A 25415-nucleotide genomic window follows, 5' to 3' on the forward strand; every position below is an offset into this window, starting at 1 on the left:
TAAAACAAGATTACCAGATCTCTAGAGCTCTGCTTTCTGTCCCTGTACCCACACAACTTGCCACACCAGGTGATGAAGACAGAAATGAAGAAAACAGGGTTTATTTTCGACCAGGGAAGAACTGTGCTCCTTATTCTTCCACCTCATGGCACAATACTCTTGATCAAGCCGCTCCTTGACAGTACCTTAAAGCTGCAATAAGCATTTCTTTAACTACTGGAGGGTAAAAAGTCTAAAAACAAACTTGATAAATATTAAACTTTCTTGGCTGTGAACTTTGCAGAGGTACTTTGTATGCTTACAACACCTGTATGTGCTTTTGTGGTACTTTTTGTTTTAATGGCACAACAAACAAATTCAATGAGCTGAAGGGGAGGAAAGCTGCCTAAAGCTACAAACGGGGGGGCATTCAGTATTACAGTCCTCTCACAGAGTCATTTGCTTCAATGCTAATATTGTGAATATACTTAATACAGCTTTACGGCCTGCAAGGGCAACACCAGCAGCAAGGATATGATTAAGATTATCAGTTTGTATCCCGAGGAAGCTAGTAAATACAGCATTTATGATTTATACTGTACATTTTTGTTTTTCTTACAAATTATATATTTCTCAATAATATTTATTTTACTTACTCAATTATATATTGATGCATATTTTATTAGCTAGCCCCTTTCAGTGTTTTTTACTTTCTTACTCTGTGCCTTTTGTACGATGTAACAGTCCCTGCATTCTTACTGAACAAAACCTTCTCAACATTTGCTCATTCAGTCTTTAGATACCCATTTCTTCATGTAGAATACCTAAATATGAGCCTGACGAGAAATATGACCAGTCGATTATGGAGAATTACCCTGATACCACCTCCAGCATTTATTCTCTGAATAACCGTACGCTTACTCACAGTATGAATGAATGTTAAAGCAACAGGTAAGTAGCAATTTCAGTGTGTATAATGGAGCTGCAAGAGCACACGGGGCTGGAGAAATGTATATATGTGAGCGTGAGTGCTGTGTTGAGTACAATGTAGAGACTGTATAGAGCGCTGGAAAAAGATATTATCTCTGATGCAACAAATGTGAAAGATTTCCTTTCGCGAATGACACAGGAAAAAAATGACAGACAAAGTATTTTTAAGTTACTTAATTCTGCAGAAATGGGCATTTTAGTGTAGTTTAGTTATACACAAAGTCAGAGGTTTTAAAAGTGGGAGGTGAGCCTTCTCAGGCGGCCTCCAAACAGTTTTGTTACTGTAGGTTTGATACTGTAGTTAACAGTACAACCATCTCATTTTCATCTGCAGTGCAGTAATTTTTACTTCATATTATTAATTTCTTTCGTAAATGCAGGTGCTTGAAACTGTCTGAACTGTTCAGTATCCCTTTTCTTGTCAGTTTGACAATCCAGAATTGTCAGATTTGTATCATGAGTCATTTGTAATCTGATATCACTCATCATAGTTTTAGAGCTGCTGCAAGATCTCAGTTTCAAAGCTGATTATCATCCAGCAAACAGTACATGCCAAAGCACAACATGAAACACCACTGACACATAGTTGATTTGGGAGGTTTACACTGTATTTTCATTAATTTGCTGACCAACCAGACAACCTTCTTAATGTAGGGTAAGAGATTACTAATTTGACAATCAATTAATGTTCATACAAAAGTGTTTGATTAACACACACACAGCACACATCAAACAGAGGTAGAGGCAAAGTATCATGTGAGTAAGTCGAAAAAATAAAAATAGAACTACCCTACCATAGTTTAAAAATTGCTCTTTGTTCCTTGTGTCATGAAGCATGAAAAGACCCAAAATGAACACTATTAAGCGTGCTACTTAATTACTATAAGCTTTTTGATCCATATAAGCGGCTAATCCCTCTGAGGTCGTTTTTGATTTACAAATTTAAAAAAGCAAATTCTTTAAGACAAAGACTAACACAACTAGACAACAAAATCTAATTATTCAACACTATCAGTCTTTTTGTGAACATAATTTTTTGGTGGAGGTCTTTTTTTTTTTTAAACATCCCTGAAGCCTATTTATTGGCTTCATTTCGCCTGAAAGAAATGCATCTAATTCTCATTTTATCTTTTGTGCCTTTTCAAGATTGCATAAAATGTATTTGTCAGTTGGAACTGTTTAACACAAAGAGCAGCAGAAAAACAAGGACGCTGACACACAAACACAGAGAGAGAGAGAGAGCAGACTGAACCAGAGACACAAAGACAAGAAGAGAAATACACCATCACACACCATGAATCCACACGGGTATACATACAACACATGCAACATTTTGGTATGCATTCACACACGATGCACGTAAAACACATGCTGTAAAACGTATATGTGCACTTATGCAGATGCAATACAATTACACTAACAGTCATATTGCATATGTTTACTGAAGGCCAGATATACACTCCCACACAAACACACACACACACACACACACACACACACACTCCCAAACACAATTGATTCTGCCTCCTTGCTGGTGAAAGGGCATTTGAGGTGAAATCGATAGTGGAGCTTTGTGGAATAAAGGCATCCTGGGCATATTGTGTGTGTGTGTGTGTGTGTGTGTGTGTGTGTGTGTGTGTGTGTGTGTGTGTAGACACCGAGGGGAAAGTGTGTTTGTGCGTTTGCGTGTGCAAGGTACAACCACCACAGAGGACTAGCTGGTCCTTAGAAGTACATCTCCCCTCTGATCCCAGGAAAAATCCACTAATCCCTCCTCACACACACAGGCGAACACACACCGAAAGAAAGAATGGGAATAAACACAGGCTGCATCCAAATTCACACAACAAAAACAAATGACTCTTGTAATACCAGTCACATAAAAAACAGATAGAGTGGGATAAAAAAAGAGAGAAAAATGAGAGTGAACACAAGCAGGGAGAAAAACCTATTTGCCTTTTGATAATCACTGTCTCAATTCGTCTCTATCTATGTCTCACGCACACATACACACACATAGCATTTATCCCCTCATCAGTAATCATCTCGCTAATTAACTAACCAAACAACGCTAGCACGCAGTTCAAGACAACAGCTTTTTAATGAGGGAGATACTAATCACTTTGACCCTCAGTCTGTCACTATTCCCACTGCTGAGAAATGCTGAAATGCTCAACTAAACATAGATTCAAAGCATCAAACTTCTATGGCAACAGATTCAAATGCTGTCTAAAATACTTTTGGCTGAATGCTCACTGAACTGGAGCTGCACAGAACATGAATTCATCATCAAACTTTGCCCTCTTTTCTACCTTTTGAAGTCACAAGCGAGGGTGTGCCGAATAGTGAGCTGAGAGACGCTAATTAATTTGTGTCTTTTGTTTTACTTTCAAGGAAGAGTTTTCTTCCCATTTAGGATTTATGCATGAAAAGGGAATTCTAGATTAGCCTTTGTAGTAAATGCCATATTATGGACATTCCAGTAGAAAACAGCAGTGTATAAGATGTAGGGGATGGCAGAATACATCAGAAAAGGAATATCATATGCATAATTTTGTTTTCAATAGTGTATAATCACCTGAAAATAAGAATCATTCAGTTCATTTAGAGCCCAAATGATGTCAGTTGCTCAATGTTTTTCGCCTATCACAGTTATATTGGTCTATACTGGTGTTGGCATATACGTTGACCAACAAACTTTTTATTTACAGAGCATTATGCAGATTGTTTGTCAGCTTTATAGGCAGCATTCTGTGTATATTTGATCCTTTATTCGGGCGTAATATATACATATTTTTTGCTATTTGTGTTTAATTATTAAACAACACTGGTGAAAATTTACCGTTTGAGCTCGTGATATAATTTTGAACAGTAAAGTTTGTTCGGCTGTGTTCATGTATATATTCTATATTCAGAATACCACCTGATATACATCAGTATTGATTGTTTTTTCTCCATAATAATGGTATCAGCATCAAATAAAAAAAAATGCAGTATTGCTCAGGCTCTATTTTTGTTACCTTACGTCCTTTAGTCGCAAACTTTGGTCACACTGGTGGTACTCAAACTCCCTCTAGTGGTACAATGTGGAATCTACTAAAATTTTTAAAATTAAATAAATTACTTTAAATACATATTATCAAAATACTACAAAATTTCAAATGAAAATACTTAAACTCTAAGATTGCTGAAATGTCATTTAAAATAAGTTTTATCGTTCCTGTAATATCTTTGTTTTAATATCAGCCTGCTGCGTGGTCACATTTGAGTCATTGATTAGTTACATATTAAACTGTGATTCCAGTAAGCCACTGCTTCACTGTAAAGGCACTGCACCAAAAAAAAATCTTGCCTCTTGACTGACCTATCCATAACTGAATAGGTTGGGTCTAAGCTACTGTATTCTAACATTAGTTATAATGGCGGTACTTGGAGAGCCTGATATTTTTGCCTTAACACTGTAATAAGCTGTTTTTATCTACAGAGGGAGTGGGTCCTCGTCCATGCGTTCCACCATGTTGCACAGCCATGTTTCTAAATAACACGACCTGTTGGGTTCATCAGCATCAAAACCTAAAACAACACAGGAGGGCAGACCAAACACTGACTCTATGGCCTTTCATGTTTGTCACAAGCTTTGCGGATACCATAGGTTTTCCTACACACTTGGAAAGGGAAGGGTGAGGGGAGGTGTTTGCATTCTGCAAGTTCACTGCTAGATGCCACGAAAGTCCACACACTGGTCCTTTAAGGCAGTACCTGAATCAGACTTTTCCACGTTCTACGTCAAACAAATTCTTTACTGACAGCGAACAGGTTTACAGTAGGAGTTAAGTCACCCTGTTCTCTATTTCTATTATAGTTAGTTTGAAAGGTAAATTGGAGGCAAGACTGGTTTGTAAAATGGTATAGCCACCACGCTGCCGTTCTGTGTTACTCTGTGTACAATGATACAGCAGAAACATTTTTTACATTTTCACTCACAACATAAAGTTTTAAATCAGTGGCTCCATCAACAGATTAAACATCTACAGGGATATTAGAGCTTGGCAACATTTCTAAAGGATGAAAGACAACTTTATTCAAAATGTGCCTATTCACTGTGCTATTGGTTTTAAAATCCAGTTATGAATCATCCCAAAGCCAGCTCATAAAAGCATATTTTTGGTAGACATTTGGTCGTAGGCCTCACCTTTTCTGGCACACAGCAGGATATGTCTACATTTACTGAGGAAGCTGAAATAGGAGGAACTGAGTATTAGAGGGCAGCTGGGACTGAAGCATAGGGGGATGGTCCAAACACAAAACAGTGTTTTCTCTTTTGTTGGAGACTGAAAATACATATCATGTTAGACTTATCTGTAGGCTAGGCTTTATTTATCATGCTTGCCTGTCTCGGTAGTCAGGGTGAAGCTACATTTACCTTTGCGACATTTAACATGATAAATTGATTTGAGAGTAAGTATGACTCAGAACTCTAACTGAAGCCTTGCATCTGTGCTTCTTTCGTCCCAACATCAAGGGGCAAAACCAGTGATGCTCAATGTCAGTTTCCAGTCTGTTTGCATCCGACTCATTTATCCACATTTTTAAAAAATGGTTTGTATTGGTAAAAGTATCCCTGTACAAAGAGGGAGACACAAATCCCAGCTCTACCCTAGAAACAGCGACTTTACCTGAACAGAAAGAACAAAAGTTGAACAGGACATGGAAACAACAGATGTGCGGGTTGACAATGTCTTTAGGGAGCGTATTGTAAAAAACACCACAGTACAGATGTGATTGGACAAAAACAAGCAACCATCTGATTTGATGTTCATAATCTCATTGCTTCTGCTCCACTCAATAAAAATGCGGCTGAGACAGAGAAGAAGTTATGGATGTTGCGGTGAAAACTGTACTGAAAACTGTGACTTATATGTCTTTTAGTGGAAAATGTGTCACAAAAAGTGCTGCCAATCTGATGTAACCTTAAAAGGATCATACAACAAGCTGGACAAATAACCTCTTTTTGACAAATAACCTTTTTTCTAATTAAAAATATCTTGGCTATAGTTAAATATTTGTTAACACAATGAGCACAAAACACCTTTACTCCTCTTTTGGTTCTTTCTTTATGAACCAAAAGGTCTCTCCATTTCCTAATCTCCTCTTTTCCTTTCAAAGTGAGTCTTGGCTCAGACACAAAGAGCGGGGGAGTCCATGTAAGTTCTTATTAATATCTAAGCTTGATTACCAGTGTCAAAAAACCAATTACAGTCTCATCTAGCACATGTCTCACATGTCTGTTGTGTTCGTTCAACCATAAACATGTGTAATTGTCTATCAGTATCATTTTCATTCAGTCACAGTCTGTGACACTGGCACTAGATCTATAATAGGTCTCTGAGCAGCAGACTGCAATTACCGTGCATCGGTTAGTCTGAGAAACACTTTAGTTTTGAAATTAACATTTTTCATTTTGTTCATGTTTTAAGCAGTTTTTCTTAACTGTTACTTAACTTTTCTGACAGTTTGGAACATCACTACCACCAGTCAGGTTTTTAAAATGTGTATTTAAAATGAAAAATATGAGTAACTGTTTTGCATAACAGTTTAAATTGGTGCTATTCTGAACGCAGTCACTGTCTTTAAAAATAGATAGCTTGAAGGGATTATTTATTTGTATGTTTTATTTGCTTTATAATTCATATGAGGCACACATTTTGCATGAACAGATGTTTTTTTTTAAATTGTGCAACAATTTGTGCACATGCTGTGCAGCTGCCACACACCACAGAGAGAAGACGGACAGCCTTGACACTGTCAGGAATGTGCTTTTGTCATGGAAATATCAAGAACATTTTATATACGTGGACAGGAAGGCATGAAAAGACTACATGTCTAATTAGAAAAAGCAGCCTAAGATAGCCAGGCAGTTTTGCCAACTACCTGGCTAATGAGGTTAGCTGAACTGATGATTTGTATATGTAATTTGCCACAAATACAATCTTATTTATCCAACAACACCGTCACCAATCATCAGAGATATCTTTGGGGACAAATGGCAACGGCAGTGGCTTAATTGGTGAAGAGTTAAATGAAACTAAGTTCTGAAACTACTGATCAAAATCGATGATAAAACGTAACTGAGGTGGAAGAAGACGACTCTGCGGTTCCACTTAAACCACAGTTTCAGCTGGTTGTCGTCAGATGAGTCGTCTCACCACAAAGCGACAGAATCGTGTATGGTTATGTGAGACTACAAGCCTGGTGACAGGTGATACAGCGAGGATGCCCGATCCAATTTGGCAAATGTGCGTCATGTTCGCCATCCTTACTTCTCATCCTTGGATCGCGGAGGAGCTGTAGAGTGATGAAGAGCCGCTCTTAACCGTCTCTCCAGTTACAACCTCTTCCTTTTTTTTTTCATTCCCTCTCCCTCTGTTCCTTTCTGTCTCTGTCTGTCTCTCTCCCTCGTCCTCTCTCCGTGTCCCTCCATCTCCTCAGCAGTTTATCATAATCACATCACCTCAGTGTGATGGAGCACACTTAAGGCTTATTATGTGGCACACACACACACACACACACACACACACACATGCTCACACACAGGAATGAGATCCACTTAAGCCTTATTACATGTCTGACTGTGCTTCTAACATGGGAGATTATCCATGGGACTGTATGCTGGGGCAGAGGGCAAGAGCTGCAAGTGTGATGGGCACACACACACAAACACACTCGCACACACACATACACACACATACACACACACGCACATATCAACTCAATTCAAATAGCAGGATAAGCAGCGCACATGCTTATGGACACACATGTAGCGTTGCCACGACGGTGAATTTCTACCTTCAAAACTACACATTGAAAAAATAATGATATCCAATACTATTTTCAATACCACGGCGAAAACTTGACACAATATTAAGGTTATAAAATTAAGTTTAATAAGACATGAGCTATCTGTGTTTTATTTGTACTGATAAAATATAGTACGTCACTCTTTAGACTCAAACTAGAACATAGTGCATCTAGATCAGAATTAGTTTGAGATTTTTTTTTTTTTTTAAGAAAAAAAAAGTAAAATTCTGAATATTGAATAGTTTCTATGATGGTAAACTGAATATCTCTGGGTTGTGTGAAAAACAAGACATAAGATGATGTCATCTTGGTCTCTGGGAAACACTGGCTGATATTTTGTGGACAGTATTCGAGTGAATATAATCATTCCTTACAGCCCTACGTAAGCCATGGTATAGTTCACACAGGATATAATCAGAGGAGGTAAGACAAGTAAAACAAGGCTATAACAAGACAATGAGAAAGATTTTTTTTCTAATTAGATCAGGCCTTTAAAAATAACTAAATTATCCAACTAAATAATCTTGGAAGTCACGTAAAGTTAATAGTGTAAATTCACTGTTACAGAGAGGAGAGAGTGAGAAAGTGAAGCTGGTACTGGTGTATCAATACTGCAGAAAATGAGTATTGAAACCATTTTAAATATTATGTTATAATAAGAACTGATACTCATTGATAAATCAATATTTTTGACAACACCATACGTGGACACAACATGTAAGACTAAATATAATGCCAGAACAGAAGTCAAGAGGAGAAACAGAAAAAGGACACAATGCCATAAAAAAAAGGAGGTGATTTTTTGCCTCCACACACACAGCAGGGGTGCTGTACAACAAAGACAGAGACAAAGTTTCTGTAGGGGGAACCAAAGAGGCCACCTCATCACTTCTGTGTGTGTATGTGTTAATACACACACACATGTGAGACGCAGGAAAAGGGTGTAGAGCATACATGTGCATGCATGCCGGTGCTGGTACATGGCAGTGAGGAATTGTGTGCACAGGAAGTCAGTGGAGTATTTATTTCTCTCCGTCTGGTTGATTGTGTGTGTGTGTGTGTGTGTGTGTGTGTGTGTGTGTGTGTGTGTGTGTGTGTGTGTGTGTGTGTGTGTGTGTGTGTGTGTGTGTGTGTTTGTGTGAATCGTGTCAGCAGCAAGTAGTGGGACAAGGCACAGTTCAGTCCAGCCAGTTTTTCTTCTCCTGCAGTGTCCTCAGATGACCTCAGAACTGACTGGACACAACAAAATACAGAAGTGTGATCCTATTGTGTTTTACCCAGAATCTTTGAACAGATATGTAGAAAACATATAGCAAGGTTGCTAAGAATATTCCTGCTGACAGATTACATCATAAAAATAAAGCTGTAAATACTGCCTCAAGTCTGTTATCACTTGTCATTTCTGTCGTAGTATTCAAGGATCATCTTCCCTACAAGTATTTATTGTGTTCTGCCCTTGCTTCGTAGTCCTAGTGGCATTTTTACGTATCCTGTAATGTAACACAGAATCAAATGACTCATCAATCAAGTATGAGTGTATTGCCGCCACACAGAGGTCCACTCATTTTATAAGAAATGAAAGAACTCATGCTAGTGCTATGCAATGGTTTCTCAGATGCAAAGTTCAGCAATGAAAGCGTGTAGCCAATATATCTGTCCAATCATAATGGACATAGATCTATAATGTAAAACATCGATTGGCCATGATTGTAACAGCAACAAAGAGTCAAACATCAGCAATCCAAAGCCTCCTTAAATTTAACATTTTGATCCAAGCCTCAAGTTAAAAGAGAGGTCTGTTTACATGCCGAAATACTGTGTTCTGCATGTTCCAGGTTTTCTTTGAATAAATCCGAGTGACTGAAATACTGAAATATGTATCCAGAGTTGCGCTCTAAAATGTTCTCAATAGTTTTAACCTCATAGGAGCATTGTTATAGTAATGCCATATCCAGGCACAGTGTTGCGTGCTGGGATGTTCTCTGGATAGAATGATAAATTTGCACATCTGTCATTTGTCAGACTGAAATCCCTGAAGTCAGAGAAATGATGAGGCAGAGATGGAATGCAGATATGCATGCTTATAGTCTAATTCAGGGGCTGTAAACTTATTTTCTAGCCAGCGAACCAAAAAGAAATTTGTTTCCTGCATGCAAGTGCATGAACACATATTGCTGCTTATGCGGGAAAGCATGTAGGTGACCTGTTAAAGCACACCTGAGAGCCATTTTGGGTACCACCCTTCAGTCTGAGAAACCAGGACCTACTCTAATTTTATGCTTCTTCTTTCATTTTCCTGTCTCCTCAACCTTCAGTCCCTCTCAGTCACCCTTCTCTTCTCGCGGTTCTCATTTTCTGTGTTTTCTTCTCTCCTTGGATCGTTCATGAATATTCATGAGGTTGTTATTTGCATTGCTGGCTCCTGAAAGAGGCTGAGTACACAAAGGTGACAGCTATCAACCTCAGGAGGCGGCGGCGTTGAGAGATGAGAGAGTGCGGATGCAGAGGAAAAGGAATAAGTGGGGATGATAGAAAAAGGAATCAGGGAGGAACCAAAAAAAAAACCAGACAAAAAGAAGTGCTATGAAAGCATTTGTGCTCCTACCTCAATGTAAACTGCTCCGTGTTTGAATCTGTCTTCATGTAGACGCCAAATGCCACCGTCTTGCCGAGACGAACCGGGCTGGGTGGCACCAGAACCTCCACATTTTCATCCAGTCTCAGTTTTTCTCCTTTAGCAGAAACCGGGCCCATGGTCATTACCACAGAACCAGCTTTCAGCATGTCCTGAAGACCACCATCCAGCAGGGGGCTCCACTGTCCACCGAGGCCCAGGCCTCCAAGAGGACCCAGATTTGCACTCTGACCTCTCCATGGCTCATTAACGATGGAGGGACACTCCTGACCAGCCCCTTCCACTGGTATGATTGAGTAATACACATCCACTGACGGCAGAGTCACTTCAGGAGGTCTTTTTCTCACTTGTGGTGGTGTAAACCAAGCTGGGGGAATCTCCAGACGGACAACACAGATACCAGATGGCCCCATGAGGCGGCAGCCTGCCGAGGGTGCTGCTTCACTGGCGTCCCGGATGGCCAAGGCTCTGACACATGGGAGGAGGGCTGACGGAGGTGGGTCGGGCTCGTCCCAACGCCGTCCTACCAGGTAAAACAGTACCTGATGACAAAACAAGCAAATATAATATCATCATGGGTAGATTATTGGCTGGACAGCTAGTCAACAATGAAATGACAAAGACAGTAATGTTCATGAAAACATTTTCATTTCTTCTTTTTCTGTACAAACAGATTTCTGCATATTCAGCGATGAGTTTGTTATTTAAAGCTGCACTAATTAATTTATTCATATTAACAATGGATCGAATTACAGTTGCCCAGAGTGATAAACAGAGAGAGTCATACTAAATGTTTTCGAGTTATTGGATGAGATTTTACCTCTTTTGACAGTGGCTAACAAGCTTCAGGTAGTCAATAATGATTATAAATTGACTCCATACAGGACCAAACAGACAAGTATCTAATGAAGGGATGAATCTCTGTCTGTATACAGGACTATGTCCTTCCATGTTCTCAAATTCATACGTGGCAGGAGGTAAAGGGTGCCATTTGGCCAGATGGTTGTACTATGACAATGAACATTACATTTTGGTTAGTAACTTTTGAACCGGAAGTCCCAAAAACATTTTTTCCCCCCAGATTCTGTGAGTCCAGACAAACGTGTCCATAAAAGCCATTTATAAGCCATTTAGTCTAACTGAACTGGGGAAAAGACAAACATTTTTACAGCTGATATCTCCAAAACTCTGCAACTCACACCAAAACAATCTAGATGAATAAACAGTACCACAGGCCAGGGGGAAAAATATAAAAAATTAAAACTGTACAGGCACACGCTCCAAACAGCCACGCGCTCATTGGGCACTGCACTACTTTGATATATTGATAGATTAAATTATCCGATTGCTTTTGGATAATTTTCATATGGAATTGGTACATTAAGTGTATGTGAACCAAAAAACCTTGTGCAAAAAGTCCAAACTACCAGTACCTGTATCCAGGGCCGTGTTGACCCGACTTTGGGCACCACCACTTGACCTTTGACCTTCCAGTTCAGAGTCACCTGGTTGGTGGTCTGCAGCAGATGGGGTGGTGGACCCTGAAGCAGCTCCACTGGGATTGGCTGGTCAATGCTCAGGTTACTGTAGCTGCAGTTGATACTCGGCAGGGATTGTGGGGCGGCGACGCCTGGTTCCAGCTGGTGGAGGAAGAAGGGCTCAGTCCGCGTTGATAGGCTGCCGTTTCTCATTACCTCCTGATTGGCTTCCCGCAGGAAGAATGCGGAGTCAGCACCACTCAGCTGGCACTGGACGGGGAGGTAGGTGGGGAGGGAGGAGGAGAAACGGGGCGGGGAGGAGTCCAAGCCTCCTCCTGGTCCAACTCCTGCCGCTCCTGCTTGGCTGTCAGACACTGGGTAGATGAACAGTTGAGGAGAGGAAAGGAGGAAAGAAAAGAAGAAGAAGAAGACAAAAAGGGCAAGATGAAGGATAGGGGAGGAAAAAAGAGAAGAAAAAGACTGAATATTTGTAACTGAAATCCAAAGCAACTAATCACCTGTGTCAAGTCAACAAACAGTGTAAAACCGAGTCTCATTGACCTGTGAAATGCATTTTTTGTATGCCCACATCTATCAGTTTTTCTTCACATAAATTCACAAATGCATTACAACCCACTGACACAACTTACACCAGACTACACAGTGTTTCTTAACCGCTTCTCTACAAGGAGAAATGAGCATAAACACATTAGTTCTCAGTTGTGTATACAAGAGTGATAGACTCACACAGGGATCTACATTAATGCATCACTTTTTTTTTTATCCCATTCGCAAAAGCATTACACCAGCATATATCAAAAGTGACATATTGCTCTTTGGCAGTTTATTTCCATATATTTACATTCACTTTCTATTCATTTCCTGGTGTATTTACCAGACTTTTCACATTGATGCTTAGGAGATAGGAGCCTGGGATTACCAGGGTTTTGGTGCAGTATTTCATTTCCAAAGAGGACAAGGGGTAAGTTACCATGACTATGTTGTGATGGGAGCTCTGATTATACCCCATTACTCAGTATTTGTTATTCATCTGCTGTATTGTTCTCGGCTTTGAACCACCAACAAAAAATCATTTACTGTAAACTCTTTGAATATGAACGCTGTGTATAAAGTTCTGCTTTGGGGTTCTGCTACAGAAAAAGTTCACATGTATTCATTTTAACGCTGTGAAAACTTAACTTTAACTCTTTCCTCACCATTGATGAGATATCTCGTCAAATGCTATTTTCACTGTGAGGCAGACAGGGATGCTGTGACACATCATCTGACAAAAAACTGTCACTCAACAAAGAATGGAGCCATTAGAGGTGAACAGTAGAAGAAGTAGATGGTGTTAGCTAGCATGAAAACATCAGTGCTCAGCTGCAGATCCGCGGGTCAGGGAGCATCAAGACCCGGCACAGAGCCCAGGAACAGAGCGGGGCTGCTTGCGCTGCAGCCTCTGGGCCTCTGCAGCAGCCAGGACACAGCGGGGCTGCTCACACCGCAGCCCCTGGGAGTCATACCGCAGCCAGGCAAAGAGCACTGTGATCCAGGCACAGAGCCCGGGCACAGAGTGGGCCCGCTCGCACTGCAGTCCCCAGACATCCACAGCAGCTTGGACACAGCGAGGCTGTGATGACTGATCAGGATTTGGGAAAATTTGAATCAGAATCAGATGGTTGGTTGGTCACTGCAATTATTTTAGTATTAAGCTTTAAATACATAAAGATGTCAGTTTGTGACACACACCACATCAGCATCAGGCTCGAGTGACAACAGCGTTCATGCCACACTGAAGCATCTGACTATACTGGTTCCATCATATTCTTGCATTTCAAAACATCAGCCAAACTTTCTGTGCAGTGAAGCGCTCTCCCTCAATGTGTGGATATTCCTGATCTGTTTTTCTATAAACATGACACATATGAGTGTGACACCGCACCGTAGCATGTGCGCATGTGCAGTGTGTGAATGAGAAAAAGAGAAAAAGAAAAAAAGAATTAAAGTTTACCAGATAAGCTGTCTAGTGGCAGTAAATGTACAGTTTGCCCACAAGTTAACACTGCAGAGTTCAAGAAGTTCCCAGGCTTTTGCTTCTCAGCTGCTGGGTAAACTGAAGGGAGTCTATGTACAAATTGGAGCAGAGTGAGCTGTTCTCTGGCTCTGGCTAAAGCACACTCTGCTCCATCTCAGTTACAAAATGTGGAAAAAAATAGGTTTTCAGTGGCCCTACTGGGCACCAGCCTTTTGTATACACTCCGAAAATACACATTAAGTCTAAATAAATGCTACAGATTGTGTTTATGCTTGTCAGATGCAGGTGAGATGGGAGCTTGCATGAAACTGATGCAGACAGCTGCACAGATTAAAATGAGAGTGTTTTTCTTGTGCGAGATGTGCGAGTGAAAAATTAGTCTGACTGGCTTGCAGTCAAGACAAGGGGTTACATCTTCTATCTGTGCATTCTTATACACTATTTTAATGTTAGAAACAGTCTTTAGTTTCCACAAGTAAGCAGAAAAAGAAGTTGTGTTTAATGTGTTTAGCCAAAAACTGTTTTAGTAGAACTGCTGATGAGCTGAGCTAGTTAGCTATACAGCTAATGAAGGCTATGGCTATGGCTATGTATTTTTCAATCCACATAATTATGGGAATTTGACATGTGCAGTGCACTGTGTCAAACTTTTTATGGGCATGGTGCCCGCCAACAACAGAAATTAGCATATTGTAGAAAATCATTTACAGAACATAAATGGCCACTGCTGTAAAAAATGTGTCAAAGAAAAAGTTTAAAATGGTGCATTTTTCTAGGCAAAAATAGATAGACGGATTTCCATTTTAACACACCAAGGAACCAGCGCGGGCACAAACAAAACACACACATCAACAGACGTGGGTTTCTGTGTGTGTGTATGAGTGTGTGTATGTGTGTGTATGTGTATTCTTGTGTCCTAGGGTAGCGGAGTGTGAAAATATAATGAGGGTGGGACAGTGTAGCGCTGTCTGGGGCAAGTCATACTGAGGCAACTTCACAAAAAAATAATAGCAGAGAAATAAAGTGATACCCCGGTGCAACATGAATAAGCAGGCTGGTTTGGTTATGGTGCGTGGGCACGTAAGGATACATTTAGACTGAGAGAGATAGGCAGAGGGAAGAGGAGAGAGAAAGACGCAGAGAGACAATAGAATAAAGGACTGAGATGGAGACCGAGGAGCAAGAGAAACTAAAAGAAGTGAGACGAAAAGGGAAAACCAGGGAAGAAGATGGTGAAAAAAATGCACACATACAGTACAGTGTGACAGATTGGAGATATACTGGCATTTTCATGCTACACAGGATGACTGCATACACGTCACTACAAATGACACCGACTTGTCTCCAGTCGGATCTTTGTCCCTGAAGAATCCAAGCAAACTTTTTGAATAGATGGATATGTGCTCCTGCACTAACATTGTGCACTGTACAGTGTCCATGAAGCTTTGGAGTGAAAGCTGAGATGGCTGCTGACAGGGAAAAAAACTACGAAGAAGAAGGAAAAAAAAATTTAAAAAATGTGTGCCAAACTTCATGTAGCAATAGTTGGCATGGTCAGGTCACAGCAGGCTTTCTACCTAACTATCAATGATAGTGAGAGGTTGAGAGTCACATGCAAAAAGGGGCCAACTGAAATGCAGCCAGCTAGTTTTCAAATTTAGTTTGTTGACTGACATGTGGGTCATAAAATATCAGCCTCAGTTTTTATTGTTATTATTCTTTTCTCATTATTATGTGTGTCCTTGAGGTACAAAGACCTGTATGTATTTGTGTGTGTGTGTGTGTGTCCACAGGAGTCTCATGAAGCATATGCCTCAATCCCGTGCAGGGACCTCGAACAGCTGACATACACACACACAACACACACATGCAGAGCTCTCTCATGCAGGCAAAGGTTGACCCTTGGATGGAATCATTAACACTGCATGAAATATCAGAAACAAACAGGAAAAGTACTCTTTATCTCAGGTCACATTTCTTTTCTTTATTTATCTATTTTCCTGGTTTTCAATCAGATGCACAGAATATTTTGTTTTGTTTTTAATCAACTTGCTGTTGGTTCTTAGCAGCACTCTTCTTCTACTGGACAGGATCACTGTGAACTTAAGAGTATGTAAATGAAACTGGTATAACTCTTCATCCTCTGTGGCGACATGTCATTATAATATAATAACGCTCAATAGGTGGCGCTATACTACAAGTCAGGGTTGTTCCTTTGTAATCTGGCATCCACAGACTGGTATGCCATTGGCTACCATTAAAGCTGGCATGGTCCAGATTCCCTGGCATCATTACTTTGGCAACCATCGGCCACAACAGGAGTCCATACCCGCTGTGTCCTGCTGCACATTGCGTCTGTGTGTGTGTGTACAAATGTCACTAAGTGTCTGTGTGTGCATTTATGAATGCTCTAGTGGGTACCTGTATGTGCATGCATGATTAAGTATGTGTATGTGTTTGTGTGACATGTGCAGTAGTGTATACGTGTATAGGGCATATATGCATATGTTTGTATATGTGATCATGACGGAGAAAAACTGGATATATACCTCTGTGTGTGTGTGTGTGTGTGTGTGTGTGTGTGTGTGTGTGTGTGTGTGTGAAATTGGACAGGAACAAAGCCAGATGTACAGAGATTTGACAAGGCCCATCTGTGATCCTTCTTTCCCCAAAAAGTGCCCACCCTGCTCTATTTCCAAGTGCGTGCGCATGCACACACACACACACACACACACACACACACACACACACACACACACACACACACACACACACACACACAAGCAGGCACACAAGCAGGCACACAACCAATAACCAAAACACAGTGGAGCGTGTAGGACAGGAGGAAAGAAGAGAAAGAAAGAAAGGCAGTGAGAAGAAATGAAGAGGGGTTTCGAGTGAGAGGGAGAGATACCAAGATGTAATAATGGTATCAGTGCTGCTTCATATTGTGTTGGTTAAATATTGTCTCAGATTTTTATATTTAATTAGAAACAAGGCTATCATATCAGTCGGGTTCGAGCATCTGTCTACAAGTGTGTGTATGCATGTGTGTTTAGGCAAATGGAACAAATTCACTGAAAGACCTGCAGTCTGTTACACAAAAGTTAAGATTTTCCTTACAGTCTTAGTTAAGGTTTCCTTAAAATAAAATCGGTTGAACAAAACAACCTTAAGTCTTCTTCTTAAACTTTCCTTAAAGTGTTCAGTCTGACACCCTCTCACACCTAAACACAGTTTATCAGAAGTCAAAAACCAGGCATGTTGCAGGGTCACTATTTACAAGACTAACTAGATTATTTTGGTCTTGTCCCCACTTTTGTATTTTTGGCAAGATGTCTATACATGAATTTTCCTGTGACAATCCTCCTCGAAAACAAATACATTTTTACAGTATGGATTAACAATTTCTGTCTATTCTGATCACATGATATCTTGTTTTTGTATGTCAATGTTGCTTTTTGTCAGTAAAATAATTAAAAAACTAACCAACTAACTAACTATATATCTAAATAAATAAATAAATAAACAAAGCTTAGTTATGTTGTTTGCATTGAGAGATCAGTAGCCACAGGTAGACAGAGAAATCTTCAGCCAAATGATCACAAACTCATTCAGGACATCGTATATTTGGCGTAAAAAATCTACAAAGGGAGGGAGAAGATCAAATGAACTATTTTAAAAAGATCAAACTAACTACTGAAATATTAACCATATTAAATGAATTATTTCCACAATGATTTTCTTATTCTTTTACATATTTATTGATTCTTTATATGGCACTCCATATAAGAACACCTGGGATCCACAGAGAAAGAGTGATAGAGAAGAACAAACAAACTATTTTGATATTTACGAGCAATAAGATTCAGATCCAGAGTTAATGAGTGACAGAAACTCACTCACACTTAAATAAATTCATATACAAATAAAGTGTCAGAAACTGAACTCCTTCTCCTGCAGTGGGCGTGTTCTTTTGCCACACACACACTGACTGCCTGCCCACGGTGAGGGAGATGTCCTTCAGTATTGGTATGAGCCATGACTTACAATGAACTACGAGCTACGAACTTAAACATGAACATGACCACACACACACACACACATACACACACACACACACACACACACACACACATACATAATCCATAGGTCCGTTTAACTTTTCTGTGCGTGCTGTCTGTTTCATATTCAGCAGATGTTGCACTGACATGGTCCAGGGTAGCCAAAGCGTGGGGTGCCAAAATGCTGCAAAATGTTATTTTTGATGTATTGTTACACCCAATTTTCCATAATGTGACAACCATCAACAAACTACTTTCCCTCCATCTGTTTGCTCCTATTTGCCAGCCCTCCTATTTTTCTTGTTTAGGCTTTCTTTGATCTTGACTTGAACAATAACTATTCCTTGTAAATTTTTTCAGGCTCACTATTGAGCGAAGCTGCTTTTCTACATTCTACAAACCGCTAAAGTACAACAAAATGTCCAAAATTGACAAGTGTTTGATGAAAAGAATCAAAACATCAGTTTGCTTCTGGTTCATTCAAAGCTTTTATCCACAGAAGCAAATTGCCCCAACCCCCCTTAAAAAAAAAAAAAAAAAAAAATACAGCGCAGACACAGCACAGCAAAGAAAAATCCATCATGGGAGAATTTCCTGAAAAGAATGAACTCCATTGATCACACAGATGGCACACTATCTGAGAGAGAGAGAGACAGAAAGAGATAGGGAGAGTGAGGGGAGAGATACAGACGGATACAGGGAGATATATAGACAGAGATGTGTGAGATGTGGAAGAAAGGAAGGACAGAGTGGTGAGGAGGAGAGATAATAGGGTGAAAGAGGATGAAGAGGATGAGAGAGGGATGAGGTTTCTATTTCTGAGCGGAGCATTCATCACAAGCATGGAGTGTATTTTGGTGGTCTCTCTATCGCGCCTTCTCTCTTGCCCTTCTCTCCATCTCCTCTCCTCTCTTCTAATAGGGTTAATGTTAAATTTTTTAAAACGTTGGAGGGGAACTCCAACGATTCCCCACGTAAAGGTCACTTTATTAATACCGCTTCCACTTGTGAAAGTATAAAGTCTTAATGTGGCTCTGGAGGAACTTTGTCAAGTCTGACAAAATAACAGCTGGTGATGTCAACATGATGTCATCAGGGCTATTTGGGTTTGAGCTCTACAACTGAAAGACTGCTTCACAATAATAAAGATGTAGCATTTGAAGGACAAGGCAATGCTCAAGTGCAATGGGTTCGTAATTTCACTCAGCTAAAATCCTCTAGTAGGGATGGGGTGATGGACAATGCCTGTCTATTGTTAGTAATGGCTGACAGCCATCAACCATTGAGTCCTCTACAATCATAACATTGTGCTTTAAAAGCCTTCTTTATTTGAGGTAGTGGGTCTCCTCAGGGTTGCCACAGAGTTGTTGCCTGAGTTAGAGGAGGGAAAATAAAAAGAAGCTGTTGCTGCTCTCCACTGCACTGCTCTTGTTTATTATATTTTTTTGAAACACAACTAAATTGCAATGTTTCATATTGCATGTTTCATCGTCATATGCCACTTTGGTAGACATCGCCCAAACATCCTCTAGTTATGTAAATATCACCTGTGGCGCTCCTCAAAGGTCTATTCTTGGTCCTTTACTGTTCTGTATCTACATGTTACCATAGCGTCAAGTTAGCTGCAAATCCAATGTTTCTTTACATTTTACGATGATAATAAATTAGTTTATTTGTCTATTAATCCATCAGACCTTGCCTCAGTTACTTCACAGTCTGTCTTTTGATGCCCAGTAGCATTGTGCCATATCATACCATCCACTGTAACAGGTATAAATTTTTATGTGATAAAATAATAATCTCCCGATATCATTAATGTAGCAACACGCACACAACAACAAAAGCCAAAACATGTCTACATCTTGACATGTATTGAACATGTATGTTTTGATGCTTGCACTCTGAACTTGGGGACCAGAAGACTGGAGCTTTTTTCCTGCAGCTGCAGTTCGTGTTTGGGTTAGGTTTGTTACGTGGGGAGCGAGTGCTGATGGACCCGCAGCTCCACCTGGTTACCAGGTAAAACAACGTAAAAAAAAAAGACCTGCAGCAGAGAGGGAGGGAGATGGAAAGAGTGTGTGAATATGGACAGATGTGCCAACTTGATATAAAAAACTTTTTCATGATCATGAATCACAATATTACCGTACACTTCTGTGATGTGTGATTTTTTTACTCCAAGTCCAATTTGTTTACTTTTAAACAATTACTTGCCGATTAATCATAACTGCGAGGGAAGAGAGAGACAGCAGAGGAGGGAGGGGGAGCATGTGTGAAGTGCCGACTGATGTCAAAACTTTTTTAATGATGAATTCTGATGTTACTGTACAGTTTTGTGACTAAAATATCTGTCTCAGTAACAAACAGATGCTCATCTCCTCCATGAAACGTTTGTCACTTCACTGCATTGTTGTAAATCAAGATGAAGAGTCCAGATGCCATCTCTCTCTTCACCTCCTCGCTGTGTGTTGGTGTTCAGTTCACTGTCTGCTGCGGTCTAAAACATCCTCACTGATGTAAACTCAGTGAAACTGATATAAATTATCCTGCTTCCTTAATATAAAAACATGAATACTGTGCAGTGTTCAGTCATTATATAGACTGACATGAAAAAATGTGAGGATTTTTCCCCTCAGAGGACATTATTGTATGAAAGAAATACTATTAACTATGAGAAATGACTATTTATTATTTAACTATTTATGTTAAACAAACAAACAAATTAGAGGCAATGCAACGGTTTCGTATTCTACCTCATTTGACAGTCGAAAAAAGATGCAAGGCAACTGTTATTTAAGGTTTGACAGCATTTTTATTATTTTTATGGACAGTAAGTATTCACATTTTGACTGAAGGTTTGTTTGGATTGTTGCTATAAAATTTGAGGTCAGTTTTATTAGATGACAATGTTGTGCAGGCTCCTGATAATTACAAGGTTATGTTACTGTCATCAATGACAGTAGCTCAGCAGAAAAGGATGGAAAATGCACTTCATTTTGTTTGCAAAAATAAATGCTGCTGCCTGCAAGCTGAAATCACCAATAAAATGTTGTTCAGTATTTTTTTTTTCCTGAATCATCATAAATATCATTATCGCAAATTTCTATTTCTATTACTCATTTTTTATAGAACAGCTTTTAATTAGACTTTTGTTTTGTTTTATACTCTTACTCACTTACTATTCCTAAAGATGTGCATTCATTATCTTTTGCAATTTTTCATGTAAAGTGCTATATAAAAAGTTTATCATTATTAGCCTTAAATTTTCTGCCTCCATTTTGACCCCTCTTAGGCAAAACTAAGTTCTTGGTGTACCATTTTAAACTTTTTTGAGCTCTGATAGAAAGTCTCAGCTCTACAATTTTTGGGTCATGCAAGTCACCTGCTGTCACTCACAATATGATTTAGACTGAAGTATATATATATAGAAGTATAGTCTTGATTTCACTGCAGGGAGTGTAGTTGAGCGAGTATAGGCAGCTTGTCTTCAGCATGACTTCTTGCTTTCTTTCTCTGTCACTAATGTTGTAACTTTTGTACTTTTTGTGTTCACCTTTTATTCCCGTATTTGTGGATGTTTTCATTAACATGTGGCTATGTTTGTGTGTTCTTTAATCTTGCGTGTCTCACCCTGTGTTGTTTGTATTATAACTACAGCAGAACCAATTGCCCCTTGCAGACAAATAAAGGTCTTGAACTTACAGTGGCGCCAATCGGGCCTCGGGACTGTCAAACATGAAGTGTTGTCTGTTTCAACACGTTTAAGGTGACAATTGAGCCAGTCTCCTTAACAGCTTACTGTATTTGTGGTGTAGCACAAAACAATTTACCGATGGATGGATGGATGCCAATTAGTGGCACAGTGGCTGCAGAAAGTAAGCACTGCACCTTACAGTGTTATGAAATCCAGTGCAACAGCCCTGCGAGAAACCTGCTACAAGGAAACTTGTAATGGATATATTTGTTGAGATTGTGTTCAGGCAGCTGTTGCAAGCGTTCTATTAAACTGTAAGGTGTTCCTTATATTTTGTCCACCTAAAACTGAGCGTGTTCATTTTGTAAACTCTGTTCTTCCTTGTTGTTGCTGTATGTTGGCATGCCCTTTAAAGATTGTCCCTGCTGACATATTAAGGAATTATGCCTTTTTGGACCTGTTCCCCAACAGTTTAGGAACATATTTGTCCTCCTTTAAGTTGCGTTTGTTCTTTTTTTTTTTATTGCTTTTGAAACTCACATATCAAGGTGCTCACTGCCAGACCTATTTAATCACTGACTAATGCTGCTAATTGGAATTCATCCTAACATGACAAACCTTTCTAGCAGTTTTTGTAACAGTGATTAAGTTACCACTGAGTTTGTCCTTGTCCATGGAGTGTTTACAAAATTTCATCTACCCCTGGGAGAATAATCCCCGATCCAACCACACAGACATGCTCACGCCACTTGTTGATTGATGTCCCTGTCATTGGGTCAGTGGAGTCACATTTCCCCAGATATGGTCCAACTACCATCTCTCTGCCACCGATCCCCCTCCCAACCCCACTTGCATGGACCCAATATCCCCCTTTCTCTTTCTATCTGCCTGACCCTTTTTCTCAATTTCTTCCTCTACACCTCCATATATTAGCTTTCCTCTGCTCTGTTTGTCTTTAGCCTCTGTCCCTGCTGTTCTGTGTCCCCCTGCCATTGTCATTACACCTTCCCATAGGTGTAATTTGATGGGAAGACAGGGAGACGTGTCATAGCTAATAATTTGCTATAAATCACCTGCCTCCATCAGTTAACTCTCTCACACGACACTATACATTTTTTGAACATATGACAAAGAGAGAGACAGATTTTGTGGGATAAACGTCACATTCGTTCCTACTTTTCACAAAGAGAGGATGCAGCCTCACAGCAGACCAAGTTTATCAGGGAGAGAATTTCTATTAGAAATTGGCAAAAATGGCTGTTGTTTCTGCGGATAGCGGACTAACATTCACTCACAGTTGATATAGTCCCACATTTATCTCACATCAACATGTTAGTCTTATGGCAAACCATTTCATTAGTTTCAGGGTGCTGCATAGCTATCTTTAGTAATTCTTCTACAACTGATAAACTTTGATATGGTGGCACGTGGGAGGTCTTTAAAATGTCATGTATGTGTTAAATTCAACTTCACAAATGTTAGACCAAAATAAAAAGTAAAAATGAAAATCTGCTGCAGAGACAAACACAGATATCCTCATGTACTCTGTTAATAGTTTAGCAATTAATGTTTCCTACTTCTCCCATTTTTCTCTAAACTTGGTCTTAAATATTAATAATAATGTTTTGAAAAGAAATAAGAATACGTCTTTCAATAGTTTATTCTTAGGGAAAAACATGAAAATAGACAAAACACAAGCAAATTAAGATCTTGCATGCACAACAAATACAGTAAATCAGAAATGCTACAAGTAGCCAAGATGACAGGTAAAGTTAAAACAGAAAAGCAACAAGCCAAAAACATACTTTTGCCAATTTTCCAACACCACGTATGGACGACCGATTCACTAACTTCACCAGTCACAAACCGCTGAAACAACAAGCCTGTCCCCGCCAGGTTCATCACTTTGTAGCGTCTCCTGGAAACAGTCTCTGTTGTCCTTTGTGCTACTTGTGTTGCGTCTGTTGTGTTTTCTGTATTTGCAGCAAGTGTCTGCATTTTGATGTATTTTCTCACTTTGCAGCGTTTTTCTCCCCTAAATGCTGTGCTTGTTTTGTCAAATTAGTGAAGAAATGTTCTCTACTTATTTGTGTTTTGCATATTTTAATGTGTTTTTTGGTAGCTCTCAGGGCCACTGTAAAATCGTGCTGAAATGAAATATATGACTATCACTTAAACCAATTTCAAGTCACAAAAGTATTTTTAGCGTGATAGAACAAATTGAATTTCTGTCAGTGGCTTATCTTAAAAATGGCAGAGGCTTTTTAAAAACAAGTGATGTTCCCTGAAGAGTGTTTGGACAAAGGACAAAGCTGAGGTGGTCTGTGGCATTTTTTATTAATTTATTATTTCTTTCATTATGAATAAATTATATTTATACATTCAAATTAATCATCATTTTCTTTTATTTTTTATTACAGATTACCACCTTCACTGTACTGTAAATCAGTTGTACAGTTATCATGACCCCTTCTCAACACATTATCCAGGTCAGGATGTTATGTTCCAAATTATTTTTTATAATATAAACAGTGTATTTGGCTATGATTATTGTTCCTGTGAATTTCTCCCCCGAGAGCTGAAATGAAATATACTGTTAACTGATCCACATTTCTCTGCTTTGCTATTATAGTTTGTCCCCCTCTCAATAGTTACCCTTTTTTTCCATCATTCAAACTCGCCTCTCTCCAATTTCCTTATCACTTTCCCTCACTCTGTCCGTCCCCTGCATTTCCAGTCTGTCCTTGAGGAGAAGCAGAAAAGGGGCTGAGATGGACTCACTGAAAGCTTCAGTGACAGAAGGATAAGATGGTGGGACGGAGGACTTTGAGAGCGGTGTTGTGGATGTGAATTTTGTGACTGCGATTCATGTCAGAGTGTGTGAGCCAGTGTGTGTGTGTGTGTGTGTGTGCGGGTGTGTTGGGATGGGGGGTGGGGTTATTCCTCTTGGTCTCTCATAGTGTGTGTGTGTGTGTGTGTGCATTTGTGGCAGCAGATGCAGGGAAGTGTGAAGAGCAATTTCAAATGGTCACCATTCCACTGAGGGAGACGGAGACAGAGAGGACAAGAGGAAGGACCTCTCAGAGAGGAAGTCGAGCAGCACAGACGGAAATGGAGGAGCAGCGTGCAGGAAATGCTAAACTCAGATTCAACTCACACACACACACACACATATTTGGGGTATTACACAGATTTGTTTCCTGGAGACTTACCCAAACTCACTATGCACTACTTGCCTAACCTTGACAAAATCTGCGTTTTTTTCCAATGGGGGGGACACAGCTTTTGTCCCCAATTGCACCAGACACTCCCAATTAACTGGTCTTGAGTCTGAAATATGACGCAAATATAGCTTAAGTCATGCCCACACACACATACACGTGCATCCCAGGCTGCACCCTTGAATAAGCCATAATTGCCTAAAACTATCGATGTATTACGGAGAACTGAATATTGTGTCCTTAAATTAAAGTTCACCTGTAAATTTACTCCAGAAACATTTCAGTATTTCACATTTTTGCCCCATCAAGTCTGACAACTTTTCACACACAAGACTGGCATGAAAATAATAGACTGATATGACTTAATAAGAATTTAAGAATCAAATTGGACCAAATCATTGAAACTGTGATAATACAGATTTTTTTTTGTCTTTGTGACAATTTTTTATTGGATGGTT

General features: G+C 39.6%; 1 protein-coding gene across 2 annotated transcripts in view; it reads right to left on the reverse strand.

Annotated features, from left to right (window-relative positions):
• LOC146320253 (transmembrane protein 132C) overlaps window positions 1-25415 on the reverse strand; it is a 356926-nt gene that overhangs the window by 195929 nt on the left and 135582 nt on the right. For both annotated transcript variants that reach the window (XM_084728448.1, XM_084728447.1), the window contains exons 2-3: window positions 11896-12314; window positions 10433-11004 (exon numbers count right to left, since the gene is read on the reverse strand). In XM_084728448.1, the coding sequence (XP_084584574.1) occupies window positions 10433-11004; window positions 11896-12314 (991 nt within the window). The remainder of the gene's footprint in view (window positions 1-10432; window positions 11005-11895; window positions 12315-25415) is intronic.

Source organism: Lutjanus erythropterus, chromosome 10, assembly GCF_056507025.1.
Source record: "Lutjanus erythropterus isolate fLutEry1 chromosome 10, fLutEry1.hap2, whole genome shotgun sequence".
NCBI lineage: Eukaryota > Metazoa > Chordata > Actinopteri > Lutjaniformes > Lutjanidae > Lutjanus > Lutjanus erythropterus.